Source organism: Microtus oregoni, unplaced genomic scaffold, assembly GCF_018167655.1.
Source record: "Microtus oregoni isolate MIOR12 unplaced genomic scaffold, Mior012 000161F_ref0000079, whole genome shotgun sequence".
NCBI classification, from domain to species: Eukaryota; Metazoa; Chordata; class Mammalia; order Rodentia; family Cricetidae; genus Microtus; species Microtus oregoni.
Window position 1 is genome coordinate 598,456 of NW_024544816.1, and position 14,519 is coordinate 612,974.

The following is a 14,519-nucleotide window of genomic DNA, read 5'->3' on the forward strand; positions in this document are numbered from 1 at the left end:
TTCCAGAATCTTTCCTACCTGGTAAATAGAAAGTCTTTCAAATAACACTGCGCTCTGGAGCCCAGACACCAGTCACACCGAACTCTGCTTTGATGTGTTTTATTCACCTAGATGTACATGTACTTCAAATAAATATAATTGGATTTTCAAACATTTTTAAACCTATTAAAATACTCTGACAGTAGCATGAGCCCTATTATGTGCCCCTGGAATTATAAACAAGGTCCACTCTATTAATAGAATGGTTTATGGCTTGTTGAGCTGCTTCGCATTCAAGCTAATACTGAAGCCTATTAACATTCGAGAACTCCCTTCGAGAGAGAACTCTTGTCTCTTCTAATAGAAGGATGCTTGTGTACAATCGCAGCCATCGTTCCTCTGGAGAGATTTTTAAAATGTGCCAAAATAATGGAGTTGATTTTTTTTAGGTTATAGGGGATTTTAGGAGCTTTCTAGTCATGGATTTGCTAAGTGTGCCAAAGTTTACAAGGATTTCCAGCAGAAAGGAACTACTAAAACTCACTCGAAGGCAGGTGGTGGTGGCGCACACCTTTAATCCCAGCACTCGAGAGGCAGGTGCATCTCTGTGAGTTTGAGGTCAGCCTGGTCTACAAGAGCCAAGAAGAGCTAGTTCCAGGACAGGCTCCAAAGCTACAAAGAAATCCTGTCTCAAAGCCCCTGCCCCCCAAACCAAAAAGCCCTCACTTTCTCCAGCCCCTTTCCCAGGATTTATCCCTCCAAATACTTCTCCCTTTTCTTTCTGTTATTCCGTGGAACAAATTCTTCAGGATCTGTGACTTTTCTCATGTGAGCAGGAAGGGCGGCAGTCTACATAGGTATGTAGATATGTAACCCCACTCCTGAATACATCCGCTTCTTTCCTTCTCTGCCACCACTGACTCAAACCAACTCCCACCCTCTCCCACCTGGCCCACAGCCACAGATGCCGCTCTGGCCTCCCTGCTTCTTCTTGTGCCCTTCTAAAGTATGCTCACACAGAATCCAGAGATCCCTGCCTTACACTAACTGGCGTCTGCACCGCAAGCGTGAACCAGAAAACGCTTCGTGACATCTGTTCCTTATTTAACTTGCTTTTCGATTCCATTAACCTGTTTTCACTTTGGTGGGGTTTTAGGGCTGGAAAAGAGCTCATAGCTCAATGATCGAGAGCATCTTATTTTACAAGAGCAGAGTCTAGGGGCACTCTAGAGTCTCCACAAAGTCGTCCATAAGATGAGCTTCATATAATGGAAGCCTGAGTTTGACTTCAAACTCTACTAATGACTAAGTAGCTAAGGTTTTGGAACATCTTTCTGCTCTTCACTTGTGAGTTGGAGCTAATGGTTCCCAGTCCATATGTTTCTGTGACTGTGCTGTGAGGGTAGTTAAAGGCATAACCAGGACGTGTGCCTCCCTGAGTCCAGGTAGTGCCTCCATCATACCAGGCCACTGCTTCTGAGCCCAAGGCTGGGAAACATTTCATTTGTTGGTCTTCCTGACAACTCCCTGTCTGTCCATCTTCACAAGAGTAAAGCTTCCAGAATGGATTACCTTTAGTTAAGTTTAGTAACACCAAGCATGTCATAAGCTCAAGTTTCCTTCTTTTTATCCTTAAGGGACTTTTATTCCAGCTCTGAACTTATCCCTTAAGTGCTTTCAATGAGTTAAAGAAAATAACTATAAATCTCGATGGGATCATAAAAATAGTACTTAGTAAGGGCTTGACCACTAACTTTTGTTTGCCATTTAACCTCCCCGAAAAAATGTTGGTGCCTGAATGACTATTCTGGAGAGACATAGTTCAAGTTCTGAATTCTAAGTGATTTCATAATGTGGCCTAGAATTATTCTGATGCTGGTTCTACCTTCAGAAGGCATCTATCTGGTCAGTAGACAAGCCAGGGCCTAATTCTGTGGCCTCTGTGGAAAGAAATTTGTGGGTTTGGCGCTACAGCTGGTAAGTGCCCCGGTCTTCCAGGACACCTTCAGCTGCTGCTTCCCTGAGTAGGCCCTACTCTTGACAGTGTAAGCTCTTTCAAAAACATGCACTTAGCACTGTTGCTAAGAAGTAGGGGAATACCTGGACATTCCCAGTCTGAAGGCAAGCCCAGCTTCTCTAAGTCTATATTCTTTATGATTGCAGGTCAGAAAACTAATTGTTTTGGATCCCAAGAAACGACTGACTACGTTTCAAGCCCTCCAGCACCCGTGGGTCACAGGAAAAGCAGCCAACTTTGTGCACATGGACACGGCTCAGAAGAAGCTCCAAGAATTCAATGCTCGGCGCAAGCTTAAGGCAAAACATGTGTTTTTGTTGCTTGTTGTTGTTTTTAAGATGTCTTTTCTTCCTTATTCCTTTTCTGCCACACCAGGGGAATCCTTGGTTTTAAATTCCTAAGACACTGACATAAAACCACTTAGGGTTTGATTTTTGTTGTTTGTTTTGTTTTGGTGTGTCTGTTTGTCTTCTCATGAATTCATCATTAAGAGAAAGAAAGTACTTGAAGGAATAAGTTCATAGCTGGAGTAAAAACCAGGACATGAATACTTGTGTTATACGTTTAAATTACAAAGTGTGTGTGTGCGCATGTGCTCACGTGTATGTGTGTGTGGTGTGTGTCTTATTTACTTTCTCTGTGTGCGCCCAAGCTTACCAGTGTGTGTCATAGCATGCATGTGCAGGTCAGAATACAGCTTGAGGGAATCAGTTCTCTCCCTTCCACCATAAGCCCCAAAGACTGAACTCAGGATTGGTGGAAAAGGCATTGTTACTTCCCCTACTGGCTGCTTCTTATCTAAATAAGGCAGCGTTCAAGAAACTTGTCTTTATTCAGAAAGTTTCTGAACCCGCAATAATTAGGAATTAACTTTTAAAACTATTCCATACTATAGATAATCATGAAAAAAAAGTAAGTGATACAGAAAACTGTTCACCAAAATACATGTTTTATAGACTATACATAGAGTAGCAGTGAGGTGCATCTTCATGATGTTTAGGACTAGTTATACAAATAGCAGATCTCAGAGACTAGCTGGAGACCAAAAGCAACATCTTTTCTGTCGTTTTGCACTGATAGGAAGGAGATCCCAAGCCTGATTTTGAAATGGCATGTGTAAATAGCTTTGGCTTAACTACTTCTGAAGCTAGTTTGAGCATTGCTCTTTTACGCCCATGATACCAGCCAGCATTGTGGAGTGAGTCTTCCATGAAACATCCTTTGGAGAATAGAAAACTTTAAGCCACTCAGAGGAAACCGCATCTTACTCATGTTTTCAATTGTCCAGACAGCCAAATAATTCTAACTTGTAATTAAAGGTTTACTGTTCTTTCTCCAAATACCTTTTTAGCTGACAACCAATCTTTGAATCATTTCCTTTTCTTTGAAAGGCTGAACACTAACCTGTAAAACAAAGCAGAAATTCTACCGCCATTTGGGATTTCCCACAGAAACACGATTTTGTGCTTTTCTCTCTAATCAGGCAGCAGTGAAGGCTGTGGTGGCCTCTTCTCGACTGGGAAGTGCCAGCAGCAGCAGCCACAGCAGCATCCAGGAGAGCCACAAGGCCAGCCCAGATCCATCTTCAACCGAGGATGTTACTGACAGCACAGCTGTTCTGGGAAAGAAGATGCAAGGAGACCAGGTGGCTGCTGAGGGCACAGCAGCTGAGATGACAATGCTGCAGGCCGAGGGGCAGGAGAAGGATGCAGGTGGGAAAAACAAGGAGGTCTCCAGGATGGTGATTCAGGCGCTGGAGGATGGCTTGAAGACACGTGACCCCACAATGAAGAGGCGCTCGGTGGAGAAGCTGAAGACTGTGGGGGAAGAAATGGACCCCAAAGCTGAGGAGGAAAGCCCTGCTGCAGAAGCGCAGGATGTGATTCTGCCAGAGTACTAATCTGGCTTCCTTTAGGTTCAGAGACCAAGCCAAACATTTGATGTACTTTGTCCTTCAGCAAGGAAGGTGGGGGAGCATGACATGCACTATTGTGATTCTGTTTTGAGGTGCAAAAAAAAACCCCATATATACCAGTTGGTAATCCTAATTTCAGTGCATGTGTTTGCTTTATGAAACAATGCTGTCTTCTACGGCATGTAGTGTAGACATGAGCCCCATGAGTTAAATTTGGAGTTTCCAGCAAACAGCACAACACTTTAAAACAAAAGTTCTTAGCCTTTTGGTGGCATATATTTGAAGTGAAATGGAAAACTAATTTTTCTTTGAAAGCTTAGGCATCCCATACCTCCCAGAAGTCTTCAGAGGTGGCAATTCCTTTGACCTCAACTCAAATAAAGACACATTCCCATGACTTTCTGAACACTTCCCGTGGGTTCAGCTTGACATATAAAAGATACCTGTAGAGTGGCCAAAACCATCTGCCACGCTGAGACATCAAAGCATGATGTCTTAGACCACGAGCCCACAGCCCCCTTAAGAGTGTGTAAAGAATGTCTCATTTTATTAAGTATGCTATATAAGAATTTCCAAAACATTCATCATAAAATTCTGCCAGTTTACAATTCTTAGGATAATATTAAACTGTGGTGTTTCTTTCCTTCACCTGCTTTTCACTAAAATGCCCCATCAGATGTATTAAACCTAGTAAAAATAAAGAAATTTAAGTATAATGATATATAATTTAAACTTAGACATACCAAGATTAATTCCTTTTTACTTTTCATATAAATTTGCATTTGTAAGCTTATATAATATTTTGCGTATAAGAACATTTTTGTGGATATACTCTGCAAATAACAAGTTTCAAGTTCTGGAAAAGCCCATTTCAGAAATTGGTGCCAAAATGTCTGAATATAATAAGAACAATGCATTCCATTGTTATATAACTTATTGCTGATGTTGTTACAGTAAGAAAATGTCTGCAGGAGGATTCTCCCCTCCAGCTGTGTAGACATTCTGTTCATGAGTTCAAAATTCACTATAACAACTAGTGTCTTTTTTCCTTACATAGATGGAAAGAGGGCATATTTTATGATGAAGAAACTTTCCATATCAAGAAATTCATATTGTCTTAAAAATAAGCAAAAACAAAAATAAAGTGAAAACAAACCTTAAAACAGACTTCGGGGAGGATAAAGCATTAGACCTTAATTAGCATGATACTTTTTTCCTCAGGATTTCTTTGTTTCATAGATATTACACTAAATGCAGTATCAAGTTTCTTGAGTGAAAATGACCACTTTATTAAAACAATTGCTTTACATTTTTGGTGGGTTTTCTTAAATTATAAACAGTATGACTTCCAAAATACAAAATGAGGGCAAAAAAATGAGCAGCACAGATTTTTTTTCCATAAAATAATAACTTAATTTGTTCTGGCTCACATACAAGCATTTGCACTGGGAAATTACATTAGATCTGGGGCCTCTCCAGGCTGTTGGGGGCATCAGCGCTTACACAGAGCTCCAGCAGTCCTGGGGAAGGAGACAATGGGGGGCTTCTTGTAGTCTGTGATTTGGGTCCTTGACAGGTGGGTGACTTGAGGTTCATTATCTGAGCTTCGGTGATTATTATTCAATTGATTTTAATTAGTATTTACGCTCTCATTTTACTTCTCCCCTCTTTAATCTCCCTCAGAACTCTCCTTTCGAGTGTCATAAAGGGCTATTTTAACCTTTAAGAAGGCTTTCTTAAGATTTCCATTTAAGAAGAACAATTTCCTAGTGTGATTTTCCTCATCAGACTTAACATATGTATGGCAAGTGTTCCATATTTGGAAAGAGTAAGGGTCTTGATAGAAGGTGTAATTAGACTATCAGAACACATATAGCATCACTCAGCCCCAGTCCAGGTCTGTCTTCATTCCAACATGGCCTGAACGCTTTGGATGACCCTGTGAGCTTTAAGAAGAGCATTACATATGCCAAGCCCTTGAGTGTTTTAGAATTCAGTCATTTAAATGATTGCACCTTACCCCTTCTTGGTGATACTCAAGAGTGTTAGGCTAATTCTTCCTCTTTTGCAACCTATATACTTTATTAGCTAAGTATCACTAGCACCTTTCTGTTGTAACTTGTATGCTAAAGATGGTCCTCATGCTTCCAAAGAACTAAGTCCATTCACGAGGAAACAAGTCAAATATTTCAGTCAAATCATGCAAACGTTTAATAGAAATATCATCTAAGAATAATTGTTTTACACAGTCAACATTTATATTGCTTGTTAAGATTAAATATCTATCTGAAAGATTATTGGAACTAAAGGAATACAATCTTAATTTGAAAGAACACTTTCTAATATCACTCTTAGTTTATAATGTAGTCACAAAACTAAGTAATTTTTAAAATTTCAGCAAAGAAAGACTAAATTAAAATTTGCATTTAAAAGATGACAGCTACAAGGTGGGAAGTGGTGGTACATGCCTTTGATCCCAGAACTCAGGAGGCAGAGGCAGATGGATCTCTGGGTCTGAGGCCAGTCGGGTTTACAGAGCAAGCTCCAGGACAGCTAGTGCTACATAGAGAAATTACCTCGAGAAGTCCAAAACAGAGAGAGAGAGAGAATGAGGAGAGACATAGAGAAAAAGAGACGGAGACAGAGAGGACAGTTAAATTCATTATTGGTTTTTATTTCAAGAAGTTTAAGTGCATAGCATAATTTGGTTCTTTTATCATAGAGGACAATCTTCAATTATTTCCCCCACTCAGAAAGTCTAACTATGGTTCCAGTGGGTTTCTCAAACTGTTAGCTCTTTGTACAATAGCATAAAAATAAGAGATTAGAACAGAATAGTTTTAAAATTATCGTCTATAATAAGTGCTTATATTAAAAAGTTTAATGTAAATATAAGCTATACATGTAACAGAAAAATTCTGAGACAAGGTTTTATTTATCCAAGGCTGGTCTTGAACTCACTATGTAGCCCAGACTGATCTCAAACTCACAGTGATCCTCCTGCCTCAGTGTCCCAAGATCTGAGGTTACAGGCATGTGCCCCCACTCCCACAGCTATACAGGCATCTTTAAATTTTCTATTAGCTACATGCTAAAAAGAAAATATGAAATTATGATAGTACATTTTAATCCAGTATACACAAATTATTACATCAAAATTAAAATTAACGAGATCATCTGAGTCACTTTTATTCTGTTTCTAAATTAGCAGTCTAAGCCTGTTTACATCAGGTGGTCAGGAGCCACACTATGGTGGACACACAGGTCTAATCTACAACACTCTTCTTTTGAGCAAAGTGAGACTTGACTTTCTATGGTTAGATGTGAGCTGACATTTCCACATTGCTAGGTTGGTAAGCACCTAAGATGCTGATGTTACAGACATAAATTCCGAAACATGTATCAGGCTACTCCTGAACATACTTTGTCTTGAGAAGTGTTCCGCAAGCTTACATCAAAGCAACACTTCCTTAGGCATTGCCAAATTGTGTGTGTGTGTGTGTGTGTTTGTGTGTGTTTGTGTGTGTGTGTGTGTGTGTGTGTGTGTGTGTGTGTACTGCCCCAGAGTCCATCTGGCTTGGGAATCCTGACTGCATCTAGAGTCTCCTGAGTACTTCCATAAAATCAACAGTATTCTCACTTAGCAGAAACTACTGTTGCCCCCGTGGCCCCCCACTGAGCAGTCTGTACACAGAATCCATTCTCTACACATCAGGCTAAGCTGGACATCCTCTTGTTGGAGGCAATCTTTCTAGAAGCCTCCTGAGAAATACATTTGCATGACGGACATGTTATGAGGTGGTGATTGATATGCCAGATACCCACAAATGTCCCAGGATGTGGTCACAGCTCGCACTTGTGGGGTTCTGGCAGAAGGGCCTGATTAACGCTGTCACTGAACAGACTTTTTAAAAACTTTTGGAATTTTTTTTTTACATACTGATTTTAGAATAATTGTCAATATCCTGTGGTCATTTTCAGATTTATAAAGAAGCAGCTTGCCTTCTAAAGAGACCTCACCTGCATACATTTGACATTTCTTTTTTTTTTTTTTTTTTGGTTTTTCGAGACAGGGTTTCTCTGTGGTTTTGGAGTCTGTCCTGGAACTAGCTCTTGTAGACCAGGCTGGTCTCGAACTCACAGAGATCCGCCTGCCTCTGCCTCCCAAGTGCTGGGATTAAAGGCGTGCGCCACCACCGGCATTTGACATTTCGTACTGTAGAATGTTCGGCCTTTTTTCACTGGCTCTTCCCAGTATTTTATGCAAGGTTGCTCATCGGGAGCTGCCTCCAGGTTGAAGCTTCGAGAGCCATTTTTTTTTTTCATGATTCAGTTTTTATTGCACAGGAGCAGCTGGCTGCAGTTTAGATTGGAAAGAAGAAAAGAAATGGCAGAAAAGACAAAGGACTTCTTTAGGATCTTAGGATTGTTCTCACAAAGCCAATAAAGGCCTTTTAGAAGAGGCCATGTAAGTGAATTAGCACCGGGCTCACATACAGCACAGCCAAGTGCATAATCAGAATACCATTGTGCAATCTGCTCATCTCTGCAGAGTACTCAGTCTGGGTGTCTACGTTTGAGACAGCATAAAGTTTCCGGACATTAATTTATGTAATGAGAGTTGTAATGTCTTTGTAATTACTGTCCATTAGGTCATATTCCAATTTCCTCAATGTTTATCAGATACATTACTGAGCAGGGTCATTGCTGACATCTGAGCACTTACCAGTTGAACACTGAAGATTAGACTGTGTCTGCAGTGGTGGCTTTTTGTTTGTTTCTAACATGAAATATAATTTTTACTTTGGTATTTATAGTCAGATGATGAAAATGGACAAAATTTTCTACTTAAAAATTTTGTCATCTTACTTTCTTATAAAAAGGTGGCTCTCTAGTTCCTTGAAAGTGAAGTTAAGATAGAGGAGGGAGGGAGAAAGGGAAGAGGGAGGAGGGTGGGAGAGATAGTGGGGCGGAGACACACATATTAGTTACACACCCAGTGTTGCCATGGTAAGTTCACTTCTTTCCATATAAGGACACACTTTTGTCATTATTACTTTGTGAAGATCACCTGAGATCAAGCAGTGTAGAGCCAGTTCAAGCATTATACTTACCTTGGAAAGGAGTAGCAAACAACTTCTGATTAGTTATATCAGTTTTCATAAATGATCTGTGATGTATTTGGAAAGGGCTTGACTCCGTCTGTTCCCAAGAATCTGCCCGATTCCACTTAGGGCAAGGTCAAAAGCTTGCCAGGAAACCAGTCTGACTTTTGCAGGAACTCGTTTCAAAGAAGAGCCCCAGCATCTGACCAAGTTAGACTCAGATCTCCTCCCATGCTCCAAAGGACTGAAAGTGGTCTCTTTAAAATTATATTGCTCTTGGCCAATGATAGGAAAATGGGATTCTGCCAACCACAGTTCTTTGCATTGCTTTACCCCCAGCTTGTCCCAATGCAATGTTTTGCTCTATTTGCCCTAACAATCAGTCTCACTTTGGAGGTTTTCTAAGGTTCTGGCAGGAACATTCCAGTCTAGCTAGAGAAACAGGTTTTCATTGCCCCATAGTTCAAATTGAAGCGCTAATGAGCAATTCTAAGAATACAAAATCACATTGTTCATAATTGTTTTCAATATACTCTGAGGATTGACCTGAAAGACCCATAGATATAGAATAGTTATATTCAGTCTGATCTTTGCTTTGGATCATTGTGTTCAAAAGGACAGATATTTAATCTTCCTTCAGATTGAATATTTTCCACCTAAAATATTACTTCAAGATATTCAGATGCAATAGGCTTCACCTTTTTGAAAGCTATTTCCTGAAGCTATCTCCAAATTCTGATAGTTATGGATGATAAAAAGTCTCTAGATGTGTGATGTCTTCATATCTTTGAAACAAGTATTATTGTATATTTTATAAAGGACACAAGTATGACCATAATTTGAAAATTATCATCTCCTATGTGCCTGTCTCCTTTTAACTTGACCTAGTTTGTATGCCTGTGCAACTATGTGTTCATCAGTGTAACTAATACACAATTTGTATAGGATCCTAAATAGCATATTCATGGTTAATCTTCTGCTCAGTGCAGTCTTAGCTTCAGCAATATCTTTAAGACCATCTGTAAACCGAGAGAAGGTTCTAGCGTCTCCTAAATTTTCAGTTCTTTGGTTGAAATGACATAAGAGTAGTCTGTCATTCTATGTCCAACAGATCTTGCTGTTCCCTCTCATGAGCCTGATGAGTGGGAACCGTGACTTGAGTGCAGACAAATCCAACAAATGAAAGTTACAAACAAAATGATTATCAAGCTGTTTTAAGATTCTTAACCAGCTTGGATACCAATCATTTTCATCTCTGGTCTATGAGATACGCGTATGTATCTCAATACACACTGTGTGTGTGTGTGTGTGTGTGTGTGTGTGTGTGTGTGTGTGTGATAAACACCAAAAACAATGTGAAGAGGAAAGAGCTTATTTCATCTTAGAGGTGACAGTCCATCATCATTCAGAACTCCATGGCAGGAACCTGGAGGCAGAATGTGGAACAGAAAGCACGGAGGATCACTGTTCACTGGCTTGCTTCGCCCATCTGCTCTGATACCCCATCGCACCCCCCACCTCCAGATAGGACTGTCCACTGTGGGCTGGGCCCTCCTGCATCAATTAGTAATCAAGGAAATGCTGAACAGGCCTGCCCAAAGGTCATCTGATCAAGGCAATCTCTAATTGAGACTCCTTCATATCACTTGAGGATACTTCAAGTTGACACCTGAAGCTAACTAGAACTATTTCCCCACGCTTCTCCATGGAACTGAATTTAAATCTCCCAAGAAGAGACTTCAGGATTCAGGCAAACTATGACTTAAAGAGCAAATCTTAATTTAGGGCTTCGATTACTATCTTAACTCAAACCATTTTATTGTAACAGTCAGACTCATTTGTGGATTTTTTTGTTGTTTTTGTTTTGTCTGTTTGCAAGCTGCTAGAACAGCACTGAATATTTTCAATAGAGACCACACAATCTACATCACTCAAAATGTCTATGTGGTCCTTTATTATTTATATTTTTAAAAAAGATTTATTTATTATGTATACAACATTCTCCCTCCATGTATGCCCACATGCAAGAGGAGGGTGCCAGATCTCATTACAGATGGTTGTGAGCCACCATGTGGTTGCTGGGAATTGAACTCAGGACCCCTGGAAGAGCAGCCAGTGCTCTTAACCACTGAGCCATCTGTCCAGTTCCTATCTGGTCCTTTATAAGAGAAATAGGACAACTCATTTTCATTGCTCATGCCTCATGCTCTGTGATTACTTTAGGAATCCATGTTCCAAAACTAGCATTTTTACCTTAGTTACAGTTATTTCTCATATTTGCTGTTTAGAGGTTAGGTGAGCTTTGTTTCATATTGCAAATGGTCTCACAACAGTTGTGCAAGAGGTATAATTAAAATTTCCATGGGAACAAAAATGCAAAGTTATATCATCTCTGAAAAAGGAAATTAGTATGACAAGTTACAAGTAGATTTCCAGTTGCTTGAACCTGGTTTAGAAACTTTAAACACAATGTGAATTAAACAACAACAAAAAAAACCACAAATAATGTTCACTCACATTTAAGCCAAACTGGAGTCCTGTTGCTTAGCAAGCTACAGAATTTCTCATAATACAATGAAATAATTTCTAGCAATTGGATTTTCATTAACAATTAGGGAATAGTGTGCTATTTTTATGAAAATAAATTGCTCATCAATAGTTCAGAGCACAGAGAACTTTAATAGCTACTTTCCTACACCCCAGTTCTCTGAATATTCTAGATTTCATGTGAAAAGAGCCTTCAGTACATACTTTTCTAGCAAATTTAGAAACCAAGAAGAACCCTTGAGTCTATTTCTATCTGGAAAAATTACCCATTCCAAAGTATCTGCCTTAAGGGAACCAAGTAACCCCGCTACGGAGGGAAATTTAGGCACTTGTGGCTTGCTTCAGTTTGACTTCCTTCATTTGTCACAAATGAGAGACTGAATAGGAAGCGATTATCAGCCCATTGTTAGGAATATCAACCGTTACCATATGACGGAATGGCATAGTCTGTTCTTTAAACTGTCGCAGCAGTGGTAAGATGAGCCAGCCACTGGGAAGTTACAGGATGTGGGAACAAAAGACATGAGTCATCCTCTGGTTAGCACAGGCAGGGGACATTGGAAGGAGAGGGGGCTGCACATTCTTATCTGTTCATCTTCTAGATGGCTCAAAGTTTGAAGCCAGTTATTGATAAACTTAAAACCTTAAAACAATTCAAAATCGATAGCTACTTTTCTTCCTAGAAATCAACAGCATGGCTTAGAGGCTATTTGGCCTTCATGGAAAGCAAACTTTAAGGACGGGATCACTAATAGCAAAAGGCTCCCAGAAATAGCCCATTCCAGGAATCCTTTTCTCACAGTGCATGTTCACGGACGAGCCGTTACTTGTACTAGGAGTCAGACGTGAATTAAGCTCAGTGCTACTCTTCAGCTGGAAAGAAAAGGCAAACGATCACACATATCACCTATACTGAATACCTACAGACAGTAAAGCCCTCCCGGGCTGGACAGGAAAATGGTCTCTTCTGCCAAGAATGTACAAGGCTGATTTTGAAAGGTCAGACCAACTCTGCAGTTAAGGAGGACAAAGGGGCCATCTCTAAGGTTGGGGAGAAGGGTTGGCACTCGATGAGAAAGGCTGAGGCACACAGTGAAGTGTTGTGCAGGGTGCAGCAGTCTCAGATCTAAGCTCTGGCTCTGGGCAGCTGCGGGTGAAGCTCTTCTCCAGAGCACCTGCCCTGCTACTTGGCCAGCCTCCTAGTCTATCTCAGCAGGGTAAAAATCCCCCGACATAGCGAATGCATGCTTTTGTAAGGCCACGGCTAATCTTCAAACTTCAAGTGGGTCCTGCCAGGTTCTTAATTCTTCACTCTTTTGTCCAGTGTATATAATCTACAAGTTTATAATTATAAAACAGATAAAAATCGAAAGATTTTATTATATCTCTTATTGGAGGAACTATTTTTCCATTCATCTTCAATACACTGGTTTTTTTTGTAAATTACAAATTAGAATTAGAGTGTGAATATTCTGACTTGTGTAGCCTTGCTTATTTCTGGTAATGTCTGTGGTTAGTGGATGGTTCCATTTCTACAGGATACATGGAATGAGAGACAGAGACTAGCATCTGGGTAATAGGGGGAAATTATGCTATGAAGTAAAGATATTGTTAGGACACAGAAAACAGGTTAGTGGACACTGAGTAAGGACGACTTGGTATGAGGGGTTTTCAGGCCTAGATAGCATTATCTGGGATGTCTTTTTGAGACTTTCTTAGATGTCAAATTTGCATTGATAAAAGACATATGCACCTTCAATTACAGCATGGAGAACAGAATAGCATCATATGCAAGAAAACAGATTTCCTGTAGTCTAGAGCACAAGTCATTAGCCCAAAATGAGAGCATGTATGCATTGGAGGAGAGAATAAATACCTTACCCAGCAAAGATTATGGTTGGCCTTTTCACTTTCTAATAAAAAGTACTAAAAAAGAGCTGTGGACATTTCATTTTCTAAATGTGTCAAAATGGTGCTATCGATTCCTTAATACAAAGACGCAACTCTACTATTTTTAGGGAAGTGTGTTAAGTCTGGCTTGACTGTAAATGTAAATACATAAAATGTTTGCAAAGCAGTCAACAAAACCATGCCCATTTGCTAATGGTGGAGGCACGGTGTCCTTCAGTATGGGTGAACAGGGCAGCCATTGGCTCTCTCTCTCTCAATTGCCAAATTCTAAGACATCTGACACCTCACTGGATTCTTCTTGGATGCAAGGTTGGACAATCCATTTCAGTGATTAAATGTGCTCACCTGATGATAGTCGGGGTGTTGGCCAAGACCTTGAAGAAGGAATATGGGACATGAGTAGCGAGTGACTTAGGTGAGGACCAATGTAACTGTGTAAGTTCACCCAGACCGCCAGAGCATGCCAAAAGAAGCTAGCCAGTGCCTTGCAGCTAGCCAATCTGTAAAGGAATCTGCATGTACAATATGATAATAAATCATGTAAGAGTCCACCAGAACTTTGCATTCTGTTATTTGAACGGTCAAGACACACCATGGACATTACCTGAGAACGGAGACGCACAACCGAATCACCCTTCTCTCAGATAAAACTGTACTTTCAATACCAGCATGCCCACATCTTTTATTTCCTAAAGAGTAAGATTGTAAAATTAATAAAGCTAGAAAAGCACACAAATAATTATTTCATCCACTTAAGTCCATTTTATTTAAAGTGAATGAACACAGCTAGGAAGTTAATACTAATGTTAGCTCATGGTGGCTGAGAGGGGACAGTGGTGCTGCCTGCTGTTCATATGAAAACTGACTTTTCCTTACAAAGATATGAAAATACAGAAAGTAAGAAAAATACCCTAGCAGTTGCCAAAAGTCATTCTTTTCCTCTAGTGTTAATTTTTACTTAAAATTTTTCAAACCTTGTTGTATAGATATTTTTATGTTCACCACCATTCCGCCCAAGATTGTTCCTTTGTTGAGAAAATGCCAA

At 40.0% G+C, this 14,519-nt stretch overlaps 1 protein-coding gene across 1 annotated transcript in view; it reads left to right on the top strand.

Annotated features, from left to right (window-relative positions):
- Window positions 1-7,945, top strand: part of Camk4 (calcium/calmodulin dependent protein kinase IV) — a 236,193-nt gene extending 228,248 nt beyond the window's left edge. Inside the window, exons 10-11 of the mRNA XM_041647159.1 lie at window positions 2,143-2,295; window positions 3,480-7,945. Coding sequence (XP_041503093.1) covers window positions 2,143-2,295; window positions 3,480-3,896 — 570 coding nt within the window. The 3' untranslated portion in view covers window positions 3,897-7,945. The remainder of the gene's footprint in view (window positions 1-2,142; window positions 2,296-3,479) is intronic.
- The last annotated feature ends 6,574 nt before the right edge of the window (window positions 7,946-14,519 follow it).